The sequence below is a fragment of the Xiphophorus hellerii genome, chromosome 5 (assembly GCF_003331165.1).
Source record: "Xiphophorus hellerii strain 12219 chromosome 5, Xiphophorus_hellerii-4.1, whole genome shotgun sequence".
Classification (NCBI taxonomy): Eukaryota; Metazoa; Chordata; class Actinopteri; order Cyprinodontiformes; family Poeciliidae; genus Xiphophorus; species Xiphophorus hellerii.
This window is the reverse complement of record NC_045676.1, coordinates 15968385-15987141: the sequence shown is the minus strand read 5'-3', so window position 1 is coordinate 15987141 and position 18757 is coordinate 15968385. Positions and strand designations below refer to the sequence as shown.

The window sequence follows — 18757 nt, the reverse complement described above, 5'->3', positions numbered from 1 at the left end:
ATAATCTGAAGATACCTAAGTGTAATTTAGTTCAGAAATTATATTATGTATATATATATATATATATATATATATATATATATATATATATATATATATATATATATATATATAAGGGTACTTTTTGAAAGTACCCTTTTTAAAAATCATATTCCATGATTTATGACTTTGTAATTGCAATTTACATTAATTAATGATTCCATTTAATTATTCAGTTATTCATTTATTTCCTGAATTATGGTACATTAGTGTCTCTATATTTCATTGTATGTTAATATATACACTCTCTGTATATCTCTGCATTTAATTACATAAAAAGCATTTTTGTGAGCTCTTTTCTCTCTCTGCACTTCCCCCCAACTTAAAAAAGGAATTGGGAGTTTGAGAATATTTGCTGTTCTTTCGTTTTTGAAATTAAATCTGACTTTTAAATGATTTCTACTAGTTGTAATGTTTGTTGGTTTGGCTGTAAAGGCTTGGTTATTATAAGTGTTCTTGGCATTACTAAGCACAAGCATGGTGTTCTGTAGGCACCTTACATAATGTGCTCCTTTAGCTGTTTTGCTCAAATGTACAGATCCATAAATCTGTCTTGGAGCAGCATATCAACCATCATAACCACATGTTATCATGTCACTGATTAGACCAATCTGTTTGAGTTTAATATTATCTTAAGAGCAATAAATATTTGGGCAATTAGACACTGTTCAGGAAATGTTTTCATAATGATTAGAAAATTTAAAGTGATCAAAAATAGACTTCAGTGACCATGAAGAGGCAACAGAATTGCACACTGGCCTTGTCTGGACCAGAAAGTAACTCTTACACTATGAAGAATAGGATTTTAGTCAAAACAGTTCCAGAACAATAAGAAACAGCTCTGATTATGTGGAGCTATGTTGACAAAGCTTTGCGCAGGTTTGAAAGCCAATAGATCTCCTCATTCCCTCGTTAAATATAGTAACCCCATGTTTCATTTATGTTGATGGTAGTTGTAGCCACAAAGTTCTACATTCATACTTTTACCAACTGATCATAAAGTCAGTACATAGAGTACGTCCTGAGTGATGATGAATTTTGTCTTTAAAGTTAATTTGTTTGGCAATGGACTCTTCTAAAACACTATGAGATAATGCATAGACTCATAGCTGTGGGTCTCTGACCTCCTTGCTTCTTGCTCAATGACTTTTAGAGATAGACACAAGCCTCATTCTATCCTGTAAGGTCTACAGGGTTAAAAAAATGAAAAAAAATATTTTTCACCTAAGTGTTACATGTTTACTAATTGAAGTTATTGTTTTAAATTGTTTTAAATATTGTTTTATTGTTTTTGATTGACTTAATGTTACATGTCTGTCACATTAGCCCATGTTGTAGGTTGAAAACCTTAGTCAGTAAATTGGGTCAAACCAACAGCCCCTCCGCATTCTTTTAAATCACAGGTGTCAAACTCCAGTTCTGGAGGGCCACTGCTCTGCAACTTTTAGATGTTCCTCTGCTGCACCACACCTGAAAAAATAATTACGTCATTAGTAAGGTTCTGGAGAACTTATCTACACAAGAAGGAGGTAATTAAGCCATTTCATTCCAGTGATTTGTACCTGGGGCACATCTAAAAACTGCAGGACAGTGGCCCTTGAGAACTGAAGTTTGACACACCATGCTTGACAGGTGTGTCAAACATGACCTCAGGTCATTGGTTGACCCAGGACTGGGAGTAGACAAACCAACCTGAGTAACTCAGAAGTTTTTGAATGTTAATTCCGAGTAAATTCTTTACCACAGTCAAATGTTCAGATTTTTAGAGCATTTTAAATGTGGAATCCATTATAATTAAAATATAGACAAACAATGTAAAGGTGTTTGCCCCACAAATAATACCTACCTTCCCACTGTTGTGAAATAAGATACATCTCACAACAGCAAATAAAAATTAAAGGATGCACAATAACTATGGGACACCATAGCCAATCAAAAAGGCGTGAGTAGAAGCATAGCTCATTGTCCATCACCCTTCATCATTTTAACCCTTTCATGCATAGTGGTCACTACAGTGGACAGCTATCTAAAAGCCATTTTCTTGTGCTTCCTGTGGATTTTTATGTTATAAATGCACACAGACCACTGAAGTGGACACTGATGCATCATAAAATATACCATCAACTACTGGCCATCAGCTGCAAATGCAAGAAATTATTTTTGTTAAATACAATATGGCCGACAGACAAAAAAGCATGAGAACCGACCCGGTCCCTCCTTCTACTGTAGACGACTCTTGCAAGTAAAAAAAATATTGTGACATCAGACAACCCCTAAGGAACAATACTACTGGTGTATTTTTTCAAATAACAACTTTGTATTTGGACAAAATTACAATTGATCACATAAAAATAAAAATAAAAAATAAAAAATTATTTTTACAAAAAAATTTTCCTACCTTTTTTAATGCCTTAAGAAAAAAAAATTTAAAAATGGAAAAAAAATTCTGACACAAAGGATCATAATTCATGCATGAAAGGGTTTTAAAAAGGCTTTTTTTATTTTTAATGAGGTAATCTTTGATAATAAACAAAGATTTATTATCTTTGTTTAAATAAATCATTTAAATGTTTCAGGGTCTGAAATAATATACATATACAAATAATAATTTAGTGATAACTAAAAGAAATCTGTGAGGAGGTGCATACTTTGATTTACTATTACTTTAGAGTGTAACACAATTTTTTTCTAGATTTTTTCTGCATTAAAGGTTCACAACATCAAGGATTTTTCTACCAGCCTGAAAACATAACAGAACAGCAATGAAATTTTAAATGTGACTGAATCAACTGAGAATGAGAGCCTGGTTCATACAGAAAACCAAATCATTGCTGATTACCAGAATGCAATTCAGACATGCTGCAGAAGAGACTAACCAAAGGACAAGCATCTGTACGTAATTCCACTGACCAGGACTCTCTGGTGGAGGTCTAGGACCAAAATGATTCCTCAGTTACCCAGAAACCTGCAGGAGTTTGCAAAAGTAGACATGAATAGTTTTAAGAGGTTAGGAAGCAAACATATCTGATCTGATTAAATGAAACCAGAACAGAACCATGTGGTATTTAAAGAAATCTCCCAGCTTCCTGCTGTCTTCAGGCAAACAAATTTACCTACAAACAGCCAGTGACTGAGTCCAATTTATTCACTCAGCACTTACTTATCCCCTTTTTAAGTAAGCTTGTCCGTTTAGCAAAATCACCCGTTTTCAACAAATTAATGAGATCAAAGCACAGTATTTTTAATGCCTAAATGTTCCTGCAGCTTCACATCTCTCTTCCTCTGCTTGAAGGACACGCTCCAGATCCCCTGCAGTGCACTCCATCAGGTAATTTGATGCAAATCAACCTCTTATTTGCATTTTCCTCTTGAAGGCCTGCTGGGTCTGTCTTGAGGTGTATCTCAAAGTTTGTTCTCAAGTCTCAGGGACCCATCTGCAAGAACAGAGGTAGCAGCTGCCTCCCACCAGGACCCAAAGAAGACAGCAACAGCTGCACTAATCTGATCAAAGATATTTGTCATGATTATCTACAATACAGACCTTCTGCTCTGCTGTGAAAAGATAGGACAAGGAAGCAAATTTTCATTTCAATTACTGGTCAAATAAATCAAAATCAATGACATGTTATTGTAAAAGGTTGTGGCAACACTAAGAGTTTGCTTGTTGCTGGTATAAAGTAGCATGCACAAGTTTATGTTCTACTGTTTCGTCTTACCTATTACATGGAATATTTCATTAGATGTCATTTTATTGGAATAGCTTGTGGGTATTTAAACAGAAGAATTTAGCAGGTCAGAAGGAAAGAACTAGGTTACTGTCGCTCAGCGTGCTGGATGTCAGCGTGGGTTGCTCCAAGTTCAGGCATGTTTCTTTTGCACCCCATTAACTTTTGAGTGAATGAATGTTGGATTTTTGGAAATATTTGTTTTTCGTAAATAATTCACCTGCTACAACTTTGGCCAGGCTATGCCATTCATTTATTCATCAATTTTTTCATTCATTCATTCATTCATTCATCTATCTGGTCTGATCAGTTCAACAGATTAGCATTTTGGGGAATTCATATGCTTTACACAAAGGCAGATTGTCTACAGGGTGGTTAACAAACCTCACAAAAATGCAAATTATGTTTTCATTTCCTGCTCAACAAATTACACCGTGTGCTATAGGTGAGTTAATATTTTGAACGTATCATTTTTATGGTGGCCTTAGCTCCAAGCTGGATAAATTTGAATGTTTAATGGATTTAAGGTGATGTCTATCTGTGTTATAGGGAAGGGGTGGTGGTGGCCTCAACACGCTATAGAAAAGTATGCATAATTATTAGGTTACTTATTTTCTTTAGGCCAGATGGATTCAAAAAAGAGACTTAACCTAATCTAAAAAATCAAAAATTACTGAAGGTCTCTCAGGAGGATGAATTACTCGAAATTGCTCGAATGATGTGGAGCGTGATCCTAGAACAATCAAAAGTTTTGTTGCAAACTTTTTCAGTAATAATAATAATAATAATAATAATAATAATAATAATAATAATAATAACAGGGTAGCGAAAACCATTTTGAGAAAAACAGAAAATTAACTGTCAGGAACTGAAAAGAATAAAGCGTGCAACTACCAGGAACTCATTATCTCCCAATTCTATCCAATTCTATCAACCTACCTGGAGAACCACTTAACAAGACACATAACCTGAGTGATATCTGAAGACAAATTTTTTGAATGATTTTGTGGACTGATGAAATAAGAGTGACTCATGAGTAAACGGACTGAATTTATTTGTAAAGATTTTTGAAACCTTTTATTCTTTCCTTGTATTACACAATACAGTTGTGATACAAGGAAACATAAAGTTCCCTAAAATATCCCATTAAATGTTTTAGCACTGTGACAAAATGGGAATAAGTTTAGTAAAATATTACTGAGTTGATCAATAATAATAATAATAATAATAATAATAATAATAATAATAATAGTAATACTAATATCCTGAACCTAGCTGAACACACTGCTACAATTACGTTAATAATTACCAGTTTGAAAGCCTCCAGTTCAATTGTACATCTGGGTTGACAACAAAAAAAATCTTGCATGCGACCAGTGAGTTGGAAATAATTTCTCATGGCTGATAGGTTCCTCAGATAGCCTACACCAGCCCCTTTTGCGCATGGATTGGCCTGCCGCTCTTTTTCATTACTTGCTCATTGGCTTTTGGCAACGCTGGTTCCCTGCCATCAGCTGCCCATGCAGCTTCCCAATGAATATTGTATGCGCTCTCGGGATGTGCTTTTGGTGTTGATGATTTGAATTTGCACCTAGTCGGAGTACGAAGGTATCCAGACGAGCAAGAGATGATGGGGATGCTCACAGAGAGCGCAGCAGCTCGGTCACATCTGCCCCCCTCTGAAATGAGATAATACTCAAGTGCATCTAGAAGATTGTTCGCTTACAAAAGGGGAAGATGTTTTGCGCTAAACTGAAAGAACTGAAGATATCCGGAGAGTGCCCGTTCTCCGGCAGCGCCAAAAGCGATGAGCTCGGAGACTTTGAGGAGCGCTCACTTGACGCTGCGGATTTATCGCCTATTTCTAAGGACGTGCATGGAAAAATAAGCCAGGCTGTACCTCGACAGAAAACAAGCAGAGCCAAAGTTAACCTGCACACACTTGGAGACAGCATTCGAAAATTGGCATGTCCAGAGGTAACTTAATGAAAACATGCATGATTTTGCGTCTCATGTAACCAAACGGAAAAAATTTAAATGTCTTTATTTTTTAAATGTTTTTATTATTTGTCGCATTTCTGCAGTGAAAGCAGAAACCCTCATACCTGTTTATATAAATAATGATATTCTGTAATCCTGATATGATTAAATCAATTGATTTCAAGTCTGTACCGTTTTATAACCTTTAACTTGCTGGACACTTTGTGATACAGTTTCAAAGGCTGCACACTGCTCTCCAAAGAATGATGACACTAGCAGATCACAGCAGGGACTCTGGGAGGTAACTTGTCTTTATTTTCCCATATGTATTTTTGAAAAACAAAGCAGCGTGAATTCACTACATGCATTCCTATCTGAAAAATCTTTTTTGTGCCTAATCCACCTCAACAGCTTCTTACCTCTCACGACGTAAGAAGCTGCAGCTCATTTGGATCATCTGTTTCCCAACACATCACAAATTCCTCCTGTCAGTCTCACTAACAGACTGGCACTAATGAGCATAATAAGAATAAGGAGGGATACAGACTGGGGCTGCTATGGATACTGGGAGTAAAAAAGAAATGGCTTTTTTCCACCTAAAGGAAATGAAACACATACACACACACCCCTACACCCCCCACCCCACACACACTATTCACTCATTAGGATCAGAATTAGATATTGATCTGAAAGTGTTATTTCTTCACATTCATTTAGCTCTGACTTACCTGCTACGCTGTTTCAGAGGTGTTTTGGTACATTTGAAGCTGTGTTACCACAGCTACTTAGATGCCATGATATAGTAAATATTTGGAGGAGTTGAATTGGAAAAACATTTGATAAAAAAAATTCTGGAAGGGTGTTTATTGTATGAGTGGTAAGCACAAAATGGTATGAGATTCTCATGATCTGATAACCTTGAATGATAACAATGATAACGTATATTCGCAGTGTTTTCACACCTATGCTTTGATTTAGTTTTTTTTTTGTAAAACAGAAAAGCAATAATTATGCTAAATAATAAAACATCTCATTGATTACTACAGTTATAAAATGGCATGTGTCTATTGTTATTTACATATTTAGTAAAAACTAGACTGATAAAAGAAACAAGTTAATTCTTCTCAAAATATTTTAGCTTTACAGTTCTGAGTAAAACTAAAGGTATTACTAACATGTGTTATCTGGTTAATTATGGAGTGCTCTCTTTGTACTCATACTTTCACAGTTTTCAGTTGACAAAACAAGAAGAACAGCTAAAATTGTTTAAAGTTTATTTAGCCTTCTAGACATAAGAAGAAGTAGGAGGGTATAAATAGAACTTTCAAGATAATAGTTATGTACTTAAATATTACTTTATTATTCAAATCAACACAAATTTTATCTGTACACTGTTAAATTAAATCAGCGTGTAAAAATGTTCAACATAATTTAACTTCAAGAAGTACTCATTGACTTCTGAGACATCCATCAATTAATATTTTAAGGATTTGTTAGTGGGTAGTTTTATCAATATGTTCTGCTAGTACCAGCCATCTGAAGACATTTGTGATCTTGATATGGCCCAAAATGAAAATTAGTTTGACACCCCTGTTCTACACCATGATTGTTTGAATTCTGAAAACATCTGAATTTATGCTCTAGATGACATTTTATCTTGGACTTAAGATAACTGTTAACTATAGGAACAGTATGAGGGAAAACATTTGTTTTAAAAGCTTTATATACTTTGATGATGGCCACCAGTTTGTTTACTTGCCAGTAAAAACATGCTTTCCTGAGCATAGCTACAACTGACTGAATATGTTATCTGTGGGCTTTTCAGTCCAGCCGCTTGCTGTGCTCACTATCAGAACTGCAGTGATGAACTGGAGCATTTGCTTGAGATGATGAACAGTTATTCGACCAAAACAGGTACTGACAATCCTGACAAAGGATGGCTCACACAACAATGATTGGTTGCGTCATATCTTCATCTGTTTCTCCTCATGTGTTTGACAGCAATCCCAATGGAAGGTTTGGAAATTGCTCTCGGCGAGGAGATCTTCAATATGTGCTATGAGGAGGACAAGCACATTCTAAGAGTGGTGGGGGGTGCTCTGCACGACTTCCTCAACAGCTTCAACGTCTTGTTGAAACAGAGCAGCGTGCCGCCCAACCCGGACAGAGACAATTGTGTAAACGAACCATCGGTGCTGTGCTTAGACAAGGATCCGGACCTGCTTACTGTCTATTTCTTTAACCCCCGCCCCTGCACTGAGCTTTTTTTCCCTGGTGTCATCAAAGCTGCCGCACGCCTGCTGTATAACACTACTGTGGATGTTTTGAAGGATCCCCCCAATGCTAAAGACACCATCCTGCAGTCCAGCCCTCAGCCCAGTCTCCTGTACACAGTTATAGTAAAGGATGCTAAAACTCTCAGCCCCAGTCCACTCCGGGCTACCTCAGCGGGGACCCTCCCTACTTCCTTGTTCTCCACTATATTCCCTTTTCACCTGATACTTGACCAAGACATGGTTCTGGTCCAAATAGGACATGGGCTCAGAAAGAGACTGTTTAGGAAGGATGGACAGAGACGGCCTTCGACCTTCCAAGAATACTTCTCCATTGTCTCTCCACAGATCAAATGCACCTTCCAGGGTATTCTGACCATGCTAAATGCACAATTTATCATTCGGATCAAGCATGGAGTTTCTACTGCAGACAACACAGGGAAGGTATGTAGACATGAATTAAATGATTTCACTTAGAAACCAACTGTTAAGTGGAATTAGTTTGATTTGACCTGACTAGTTGAAGTCCCATCCAAAATTAAAAACATACTTTCTTTTCTGATCAGTGAAAGCACTAGATGATAACAATCAAACTCCTTGGTGTGGAAGGTATTACTAAGAAGTATCAAAAATAGCTATTTACAGGATTGGTGAGATGTTTAAAATGAATTCAGAGACAGCAAAGAGATGTAAGAAGCTGTTTAAAGGTATATCGTATTTTTTCATGTTGAAACTCATTCATTTTTGTTAAGGTTTTGTTGATGCTCTACATTTTCTAGCGTGCATACCTGGAGGTCACTCTTTTAATAATTTGAGCATTGCTAACTGTGCTAATTGATAGTTTGAGATGCTAAAGACAGTAGTTTAAAAGTGTAATCACATACAATGGCATGATGCTTCTCCCGTTATAAATAATTAATACGGAGTACAGACTTTAAGGGAATATTTTGAAAGCTGTTCTTATAACATTGTAAGAGAAACTACAACACAATAAATTTAGTATCTTCAGGTCAAAGCTTTACAAGAACTAGAGCTTGGCAATTGGCCACAAGATTCTGATAGATGCATGCAAAAAAAGGGATGTTCTTGATTCATGAGGCTGAAAATCTTCTCATGATTATGTTGATATTAAACGGAAAGAGACATAGGGTTAAAAAAATTGAGCTGTTTACAAGCAGTCAAGCCTATTAATGTTGTACTTGAGCACACTTGTCCCGAGGTGGAGATCAACATTATACCCCCAGAGGAGATCAGAAGCAAATGTCAAAGCATTTTACCCATCAAATGCAGAGCCATGCTGGTGCTATTTCAGCAAGAGTGCACAGCAATCGGTCACACTGACAAGCAAAAAAAAAAGCATCAACGAGTAAACGTGATGGTGGTGTAAAACAGGTGGAAATCTGTGAGTGGGTGAGTGAGCAGTGCTCCCGGGTGTAAAAATACGACTGCGATGTCAGTGGAAGTGACACAATTAACCTGAATTATGTTGCAATTTGAAAACACTCCCGCTGCTCTGCTTCACCACCCACATATGAGCCCATCAAAACTAACAAATGCTTAGATTGAAATAATTGTTTTGCAACTTTGCAATGACATTCAAAACAAAAACAAAAGATATTTTTAGAAGTGAACATTTTCAGTCTGTCTGTGCAAAATTCAAGACATTGTCATATTAACTTTGTGTATTAGAGTATCAGTTCTCAAATAGAAATAATAGTAGTTGTTCTCTAGGAAAAAGAAATTCATTATAAAGTTCATTTTCCTGGAGTCTCTCTTCAAAAGGGGAAGGACAAGAGGACATGCCAGTTGTTAAAGGCCAGAAAATAGCTGCAAGATTACATTTGCTCATGAAAACCTAAGTCTACAGTCACAGCAATAAAATTCTTAAACCAACTGGAATTGTAACAAACAAAACTGAAAGAGGAAGATGGGAAAGAATAAAATCTGAAAGCCTCATTGTTAACAGAACTGCAGCAAATGCCACAATGTAAGATTAATACAGGAAAACATGTACATATTTAGTCTTTTTACTTCAGGGGCACCAAGAAATGGAGATAATGCTGGAAATCCCATGAGAAAGTATAACAAACCTTAACACATACCTTTGTATTAACTGAATCAACAAGTTCAGTTTTATAATTCTACCACATAGCACACAGTTTATAGATGTCATTTTGCTGACATGCTTTTTCACTGGCATGTGCTCAGAAACTTTTGAAAAAAATCTAACTTAAACTGGAAAAATCTAAATTCTCATCTGTATGAAAATCACGAAAAGCAAGAAAAATCGCCCTACAAAGAATTGCAAATTTGCAAGTCATCGCAGGCTGTAAGGAGAAGAGTACATCAGTGTATTCTTCATCAGAGCAAATGTAACCTTAGTCTGGGATGAAAAGCAGAGGTATAATTCAGCCAGCAGAAAGGCACTATTAATGTCCACTTTTGATGTCTGGACCAAATATAACATCAATTCATCTACATGCTGCTGAGCCAAAAAAATCAGTCTGGGACTACAGTGGTTCGTTAGTGAATTAATGACATCTCCCCTGGCAATGCTACGATGCAGTTAGTAAAAAGTCTCTCTGATAAGGTTCTTAGAATTAGACGATAAATCGAGGATTTAGCCCTCTAAAGTTGCGGCTTGAATGACAGACACCCATATACAGCTGTGGTTTTATAAATTTAGAATTTGTCATGTTTGTGTTCAGTTTCTCTTGTGTTTATATTTACACACAGTTGTTAAGCTAAGTGTATTTACATTGTATGTTAGATAATCTAAATACATGGAGGCCAAAAGAGAAAAATGTACTTTTTTTTCTTACATGGTTACAATTTAGCAGAAAATGATTCACATAACCCTTGAAGATTTAAATGTAAGCTAATGTTTTACTTTACCAACAAGTGTCTTGTGACTGGAAGTAATTTTAACAGTTTGATGTTGACTCAAATCTGTTTGGGTCATGCCAAGTAGGAATTCCAACTTTTTCCAACTCCCACTTTGGAATGGAAAAAATTCCAACTTTTGACATTGCATTTTATTTATGAAATATAGACAAATACAGATTGCTTTTCAGCACGAAAACCCAATTTACATTTATTAACTATCTTTTGAGAAATGTCAGTCTCATTTCCCACCATAAAAAAACAATTGGTTGAATGAAAAATATTTAAATTCTTAATATACAAGGTAAATGAATCATTTTGGGGTGTAGTTGTATCCTTTGAAGTCAGGGAGCTTTGCTGGGAACGCTGCTTACATGCTGATCTTTACATATGTCTCTTGCAAAAATGTAAACCACGTTCCTCCTTAGTCAATCTTTATCATCTTTCTCTTTTTCCTCTTAGCTCATGGACCTTAAAGGTCAGATGATTTACGTCTCAGAGTCAAATGCCATCTTGTTCTTGGGTTCACCGTGTGTAGACAAGCTGGAGGAGCTAACGGGCTGTGGCCTTTACCTGTCAGACATTCCTATCCATAATGCACTTCGGGACGTGGTCCTGGTTGGTGAACAGGCCAAAGCCCAGGACGGTTTGAAGAAGAGGCTGGGGAAAGCCAAGGCGGCCCTGGAGCACGCTCACCAAGCCCTGGAGGAGGAGAAAAAGAAGACGGTGGACCTCCTCTACTGCATCTTCCCTGGAAAAGTGGCACAGCAGCTGTGGCAGGGTGAAACAGTTCAGGCCAAGAAGTTTGATCAAGTTACAATGCTGTTCTCTGACATAGTGGGCTTCACGGCTGTTTGTGCAGTCTGTACACCGATGCAAGTGATCACCATGCTCAATGAGCTGTACACCAGGTTTGACCATCAGTCTGGAGAGCTGGATGTGTATAAGGTATGCTCAAGTAAGAGGATGTACTTTATTCTGTTTAGGTGGATAAAAGTGGATAAAACTCTAATATGTTTATGTTTGTTTTGTAAGGTGTGGTAAAAAGCTGTAAGGAGAAATGTGATTAGACACCACAGTACCATTAACCTTATGGGTGCCTGTGCTAGCTCTCTGCAAAAATACATATTTTATACTTTTATGTCAAATTAAAAATAGCATAGTAATTGTTAATTTTTCTACAAGTTTTACAAACAATTTTGAAAATACTATTGAATGTAAACATAAGCAAATAACTTCACTTTTCAGTCTGAAAATGATTATACTTACCTTTAAAAAATATGTTCAGAAATTAATGTGCTTGTTGTAATTGTACATGTCTGTTTAAAACTCTTGTCTCTGGTACAGTGGAAGTGTTTGCCAGCTGATTGTCTCTGTTATTGCTTTTTTGTAACATTTTAATGTTTTGTATTACTCTGCAAATATTAATTCCAAACACAGATAACCCCAGTAAATGCAAAATGCAGTTTTCAAGTGATGATTACTATCTACAAATCAACCTTGTCTTTTCTGAAAGATTCATGGCCCTTAAACATTATAAGCTCCTGTTCCACCTGCACTGGCAACAAGTAACGGATCTTTTCCATCTCTGTGCAGTAATTTTGAGAATTGGTGTAATTCCTCCACATTGGAGCATTTTTACCAATTACTTATCACAACATATTTGAACATATCATCCAAATTTTAGAGTGGATATTCCACTCAATAACGTTTAATTTGTTTTGTTTTTCAGCATATTTAGAGGTGATTTAGAGATGTGCTGGAGTGCTTTGGATAATTTCCCTGCTGCATAAATTTGAGACAAACCTTTGTTTTCATTTTGGTCAGCAGTCAGCCACTGCTTCCCAGTCTCTCCGGTACTGTTGAATCACTGATCAAGTCTGCAGTAGTTTAGATACTCCGTGTTATTTTGTGACCTCCTCAATGGGCTCTTAAGAGTAATTTTGGCAGGCTGGTTACTGCTGGGAAACTTCCCCACTTTTCCATGTTTTTTCCATTTAGGGATCATGGTTTTTACTATGATTCATTGGAGCCCCATACTCTTAGAAATGACTTTGCTACCCTCTCCAGACTGATGAATGTTAATAGCTTTGCTTTCCTACTGTTCCTCAACATCTTTGATCAGGACATACTGCTGCTTGTTGAAATATTTTAGGCTACTTCATGATGTCACACAGGTTCTATTTAAGGGATATCATGTCTCTAAAAGTATACCAGTAATTTGGCCTTAGCATGGCTTGCAAAATTGGACAGACAATGTGGCTAATCAGTCATTTCATGATTTAGCAAGTGAATGCAATTTGTTAATTCACAAAAGGCCAGGTTGGTTTAAACAGCTTTGATTTGAAAGCATTTTTTCTTTTTTTTGTTTACTCTGGTTATTTTTGTTCGATCAGTGGTAGCATTTAATTGGGAGAAAAGAAAAAAATAGATCAAATCTATTTTGACTAAAAGGCCAACTCTTAGTTTAGTTATAACAACCGTAAAGTCTGCTGACGGCTTCTAACCTGGAACAATGTTGGATAATATAATCAAAGTGTCAGACAAGCAAAACAGAAAGAGAAGCACATTTGTCAAATGTCTTGTAAAATGCAATGGTTTGAGGATGCTTAAGTCCCCTGTTTCCACTCTGCATATAACCCTAAAATAGTTTTATCTAATCTGGGCCGGGTAGCTAAAGACCAGATTTATACAAATGGCGGGAAGAAAAGACAGAAGTAACATTTGACTTTTTAGCATTTCTAAGGATTTAGTACTGTTATTTGTAAAAGTTTTGCTTTTGGCTGTATTCCAACCTTTTCTTTTTTACACAAGAAGGTATGGTTTTGATGAGAAGCCACTTGACATTAATCATTGTGTTTAAGCTACATTGTCTTCATTTCAACATTGTTTTTAGAAATAACTTGAATAGCTTGAAGGGGGAAAAAAGATCAAACTAATCAAGCAATAATAATTGTGCAAATAATCTTTTGACTTCAGCTTGGGCAGACCACATAATCCTGCTGAGAGGCTTTGTTCTGCCTCAGCTGAGCAGTCCAAAATTACTGTAACAGCATTTCGTCTCTCTTCAGGTGGAGACCATTGGTGATGCCTATTGTGTGGCTGGTGGCTTACATAAGGAGAGTGAGACTCATGCAGTCCAGATTGCACTCATGGCTCTGAAAATGATGGAGCTGTCAGACGAAGTCATGACGCCAACAGGAGAACCGATACAGGTAAGGGTCAAGCACCAATCTTGGTAATACACCTCATTAAATCTAATTGTGCAGAGTGCAGTGAAGTTGGAAAGTGTTCATGTGAAGAGTTTTAAACAGAAAGAGATTTCTCTGATGTAGAAAGGTTTTCTGTCATTACTGAAAGACTTTCAGTTTTGGAAAAACACATTAAATTGTATCTTGAATTAGTTATTTATACTTTCAGTGTTTTCCCGATAGTTAACTATGAAATGCAGGACTTTCCACTGGTAAAGATGATGTTAAAAGCCTTAAAATAAATGTGTCTTTATGGGGAACATAATTTCACACAGTAAAAATTCATGCAGAAGAATTCTGCATTCCATTTGTGTGCTTTTATTCAGTTAGGAAAAAATTCTACGCTAATAAATAATTGTCTTAAACAAAATCATCTTTGCCATAGTTATTAACAATGCAAATGAAGCATATTGTATTTCTACATTTTTCAGTGTGACAGAATATCTAAGAGCTTTAGGGTGGTTGTCAATAAGTATATGTTTTTCTGGGATTTAAACATAAAATGACCCTGAGATTGATTTCTACTAGCTCCTATTAGCTTTGCTGGAAATAATAGATACTAGAATCTGAGATTGATCATACGTGCAAGTTCACATATTTCAGTTTGATTTGGTTTTGTAATAGGTCTGCAAGTGTAGCCTGTTGTATGTCTAAACACAGTCAGACAGCTAATCACAGCAACCAAATGCACAGACAAGAAGTATCAATATCACTTCTTTGTGTGGTCCTAGAAAATACCACCAATATGTATATTATATTAACAAACTTTGTTTGGCCTGGGAGAGGCAAGACCTTTTAAAAATTAAACATGGGTTCTCACATTCACTTCTTCCCAGGCTACATATTTATACTAAATGTCACCATTGACATTTCTTTAGTGGTTGCTATTACTCTCTCTGAAGTCCACTTAACATACCAACATCCTTAAACAGTTAGGATGATGAGTGAGTTTAAAAAAATAATAAACACGGAAATGAGAATGCAAAAGTTAAACTTAAGCTAAAAAAATGAGAATTAGAGAATTACAGAAATGTTTGACTGATTCCATCTTCATCCCTCTGCTTAAACATGACCTCAAACATACTGTTTGATCTTCAGTATAGCTCCCCAGAGCTTTTGTGCTTTGTTTTCAGTTTAACTAGGACATGATGTCCATGTGGTTAGTAAGTGGAGTTGGTCAGAGATTTAAGAAACTGTTCACCTTCATAGCTGCTGTTCAAAATATTTAGCATGTTTGTTGAGAGCTAACAAATTGTATCCGGTTTCATGAAACAAATAAAAAATGTTTTAATCTATATCAAATGTACCCTCCCTTTATTAAGATTTGGCAATTACTCTTGCTACATTTTCAAATTAATCTGCTTAAGTATCACTTTGCAAACTGTTGGTTACGATGAAAGTATAAAAATGTGCTTCTTCATATACAATGCATTGCAATAGTATTCATACCAATAGAGTCTTTGCACATTTTGCCCTGTTTCAGGGATTTTATGTGATAGACCAACACACAGTAGTGTACAACTGCAGTGAAATAATTTATTTTTATTTCCAAAAAATCTTGGTACAACTACATACCTGTCAAGACATCACATCCACTCAAGCTGACAGAGGAGGCAAAGAGAAGCTTAATCAGAGAGGGACCTAAGAGTCCCATGGTAAATTTGGAAGAGCTGCAGAGAGCCACAACTTGGGTGGGAGAATTTCTCGACAGTAATTATTTCATCTTCCAGCTGGAGAATGGTTCTGAACATACAGCCAGAGCCACTATGGAATGTTCCAATGAAGGCATTTTTAAGAAAACATGAATTTGTGTTGTCTCGACAAAATCAAAATCTATGGCTGGGTTTAAACATCAGCCTTCTCAGGTCCTCTCCATTTCATTTATTTCATCATCATCATCATCATCATCATCATAAAAAAAAAACCCAGCTATTATTCATGTACGGGAAAAAAAAACTCACTATAGAATGTAAAGAAAAGTAACCAAAAAGCTGTAGGTTGAAGCCAATACTTACTTAGAGACACTGCGCAAATGCCCAATTCATACAAGCAGTAATTAGAAAATTATCTTTTCTTGTCTTCCAGATGCGAATTGGTCTCCACAGTGGGTCAGTGTTGGCAGGTGTAGTTGGAGTGAAAATGCCCCGCTACTGCCTTTTTGGGAACAATGTTACATTGGCAAACAAGTTTGAGTCATGCAGCCAGCCGAGAAAAATCAACGTCAGCCCTACAACGCACAGGTAAACACGCGTTACAAGCAATGATGATCGCAGGGAGTCCTTACAGCAACCCCTGAAGTAATTGCTTTTACCTTTGTATATACAATTATGTGTGTAGTATCATTTATTTTTACTAGAGACATGAAAAGAAAAAAAAAAGCTTTAAGTGCTTTTGACAAGATACTTAACTTTTAGGAGGGAACTGTATATTCTCTTATGTCAAATAATTTGCCACATTGTTTTTAGACTCATGATTTATTTGTATGTTCTTCGTCCCAGATCGCTGAGAGGTCGCCCAGAGTTTGCCTTTGTTCCCAGGAGCAGACAGGAGCTTCCGGCCAACTTCCCAGAAGACATCCCTGGTGTTTGTTACTTTCTGGAGGCAGCCTTCAAAGTTTCAAAACCCACGACAAACTGAAGCCAAACTTCTACAAGTCCAAAAATATTAGATAAGGTTACATGAAGAAAATAGTTGTATTGTATAATTTATTCTGAGTCTTTCATTGTTTTCAAGTGAAACTATGTTAGCAGCTGTTTAAGTAGTAGAAATGTCAGCTTATTGTCAAACATGTCCTTTCTGTACTATTATCAATTTGTGCAATTGATGTGGAGATAAATCCGTTTCATCTTTCTTCCACAATGAGTCATCGCTGCATTTTGAGATCTTTAGAAAAATTGTGCTTGCATCAGATATGCTGACAGTCAAAACAAGACTTAGGGACTGTTTTGTTCTTTTTTAACACAGGTAAAAACTAATAAAAGTGAACACTAAAAAAGCACAAAAATACACACACTACTAACTTATAAAATAAGTTTATGATGTAGCTACAGACTAAGAATGGTCAAAGATCTAATTTGTTTTTGTGGCACTTTTTTTTTTTTTTTAAGTGCTTTACAATCACATATGAATTAATGGTGTGGTTATTAGTATTCAGTGTTCAGAATTGTTTAGTCCCATGTTGGAAAGTGCAGTGGAACCCTTTCTGAACTTACAATTACAACTTAGAAAATGTCTTTCTTCAAAACACAGTCAAAGTTGCAAAAACAATCTATGAATTTGCATTTCTGACAGTATTGTACAATTTATGTTAGTGAGCAGGTTCCTTTAACGTTTGAATGAATTGCTAATCATGGCATCAGTACACTTAATAATACTTGCACTGGCTTTGTGCCTTTCAAATAAAACTAAATGTTATATGTAATTCCTGTATCTGAGATCTGACATCCACGACAAATTCAGTGCACCAATTCAAGATTATACATTAAGGTAGGGATTATATAATTATGTTATTTTTTATTTTATTTACTCTACCTGCCAAAGTACAAAGACAAGATATTTGACAAGATTTCTTTCAAAGATATCTACCAAAAAAGATATTTAAGATGCAGAATTCGCTTTTATGAAATTCTGTTAATGCAGAACAGATTAAGGTGCCTTATTGGAACGCGATAGACATGTGCCAAGTAGAGGAGGATTTTTTAATCACACATTTAATCAATAAAGTTTCTAATTCACTTTAAAATAGACTAGAGTGATATATGAATGACATTTCTCCCACTAGCAGAATAATAGACGTGTTTATCTAACTGTGTGTGGCTTGTTGACACAAAGCATTGTCTTCATATTAGTTCCCTACTAAGGTATGCTTTTGCATTTGTACTCATCCTACTGTGCACATCTGTAACATATTTATCACATGAGTTGTTAACACACCTTTAATATACAGAGGAAATATAACACAGGACAAGTTCAATGAATGTCTTTCTACCACTCACAGCAATGTGCTTTAATTATTGTTATATATCAAAGTGCAATAAATATTGTCATGGAATATTGTGGTTGACTTTGTTCACTCAAGAAATTAGACAGTTTGCACAAAGCCTCATAAAACAGATTCTTGAAAATATATTTTGGTTTTTATTAAATAAATAAGCAGTAAGTACAGCATAATGCTAAAGCAGAAGTAAAGTTATACAAGGTTTTACACATTTTTTAACAAATAAAAGTATATTGTTCTGTTGTGAAGTGACCTCCGTCCCAATATCAAGTATTTTGCAACCACTAACGGGTTTTCTTCCAGCATTGCCTTGCTTGTATGCCCATCTATTGTTCTAGAAGGAAATATAGATGACTGGTGAAGAAAAACATCCATACTGCATCATTGTGCTGCTGCCAAGTTTCCATAAAGGTTTCATTTTGGTCTTATTGTACCAAAGAAAGCACCTTGTCTCCTTCATGACTTTAGGTTAAGTGCAAACACAACTTCTGATGGCTTTCTTTCAACAATCCTTTCCTCATTGCCAATCTCAACTATTAGTGCAATGGTTGTCTTGACAACAGATTCCCCTACGTGAAATGTGGATCTCTGGAATTCCTTAAGTGCCAT

General features: G+C 36.0%; 1 protein-coding gene and 1 long non-coding RNA gene across 2 annotated transcripts in view; one reads left to right on the top strand and one right to left on the bottom strand.

Moving 5' to 3' along the window:
• The first annotated feature begins 5233 nt into the window (after positions 1-5233).
• On the top strand, positions 5234-18199 carry gucy1a1 (guanylate cyclase 1 soluble subunit alpha 1). The gene is made up of 8 exons (XM_032563301.1): positions 5234-5741; positions 5978-6045; positions 7570-7658; positions 7746-8461; positions 11363-11848; positions 13972-14115; positions 16237-16391; positions 16650-18199. Exons 1-8 carry the CDS (start codon positions 5502-5504, stop codon positions 16786-16788), a joined length of 2037 nt encoding a protein of 678 aa, XP_032419192.1. The 5' UTR covers positions 5234-5501; the 3' UTR covers positions 16789-18199.
• The window catches only part of LOC116720177 (uncharacterized), a 27031-nt gene continuing 14969 nt past the window's right edge, over positions 6696-18757 (bottom strand). Inside the window, exon 3 of the long non-coding RNA XR_004339341.1 lies at positions 6696-6706. This is a non-coding gene — a long non-coding RNA (uncharacterized LOC116720177). The remainder of the gene's footprint in view (positions 6707-18757) is intronic.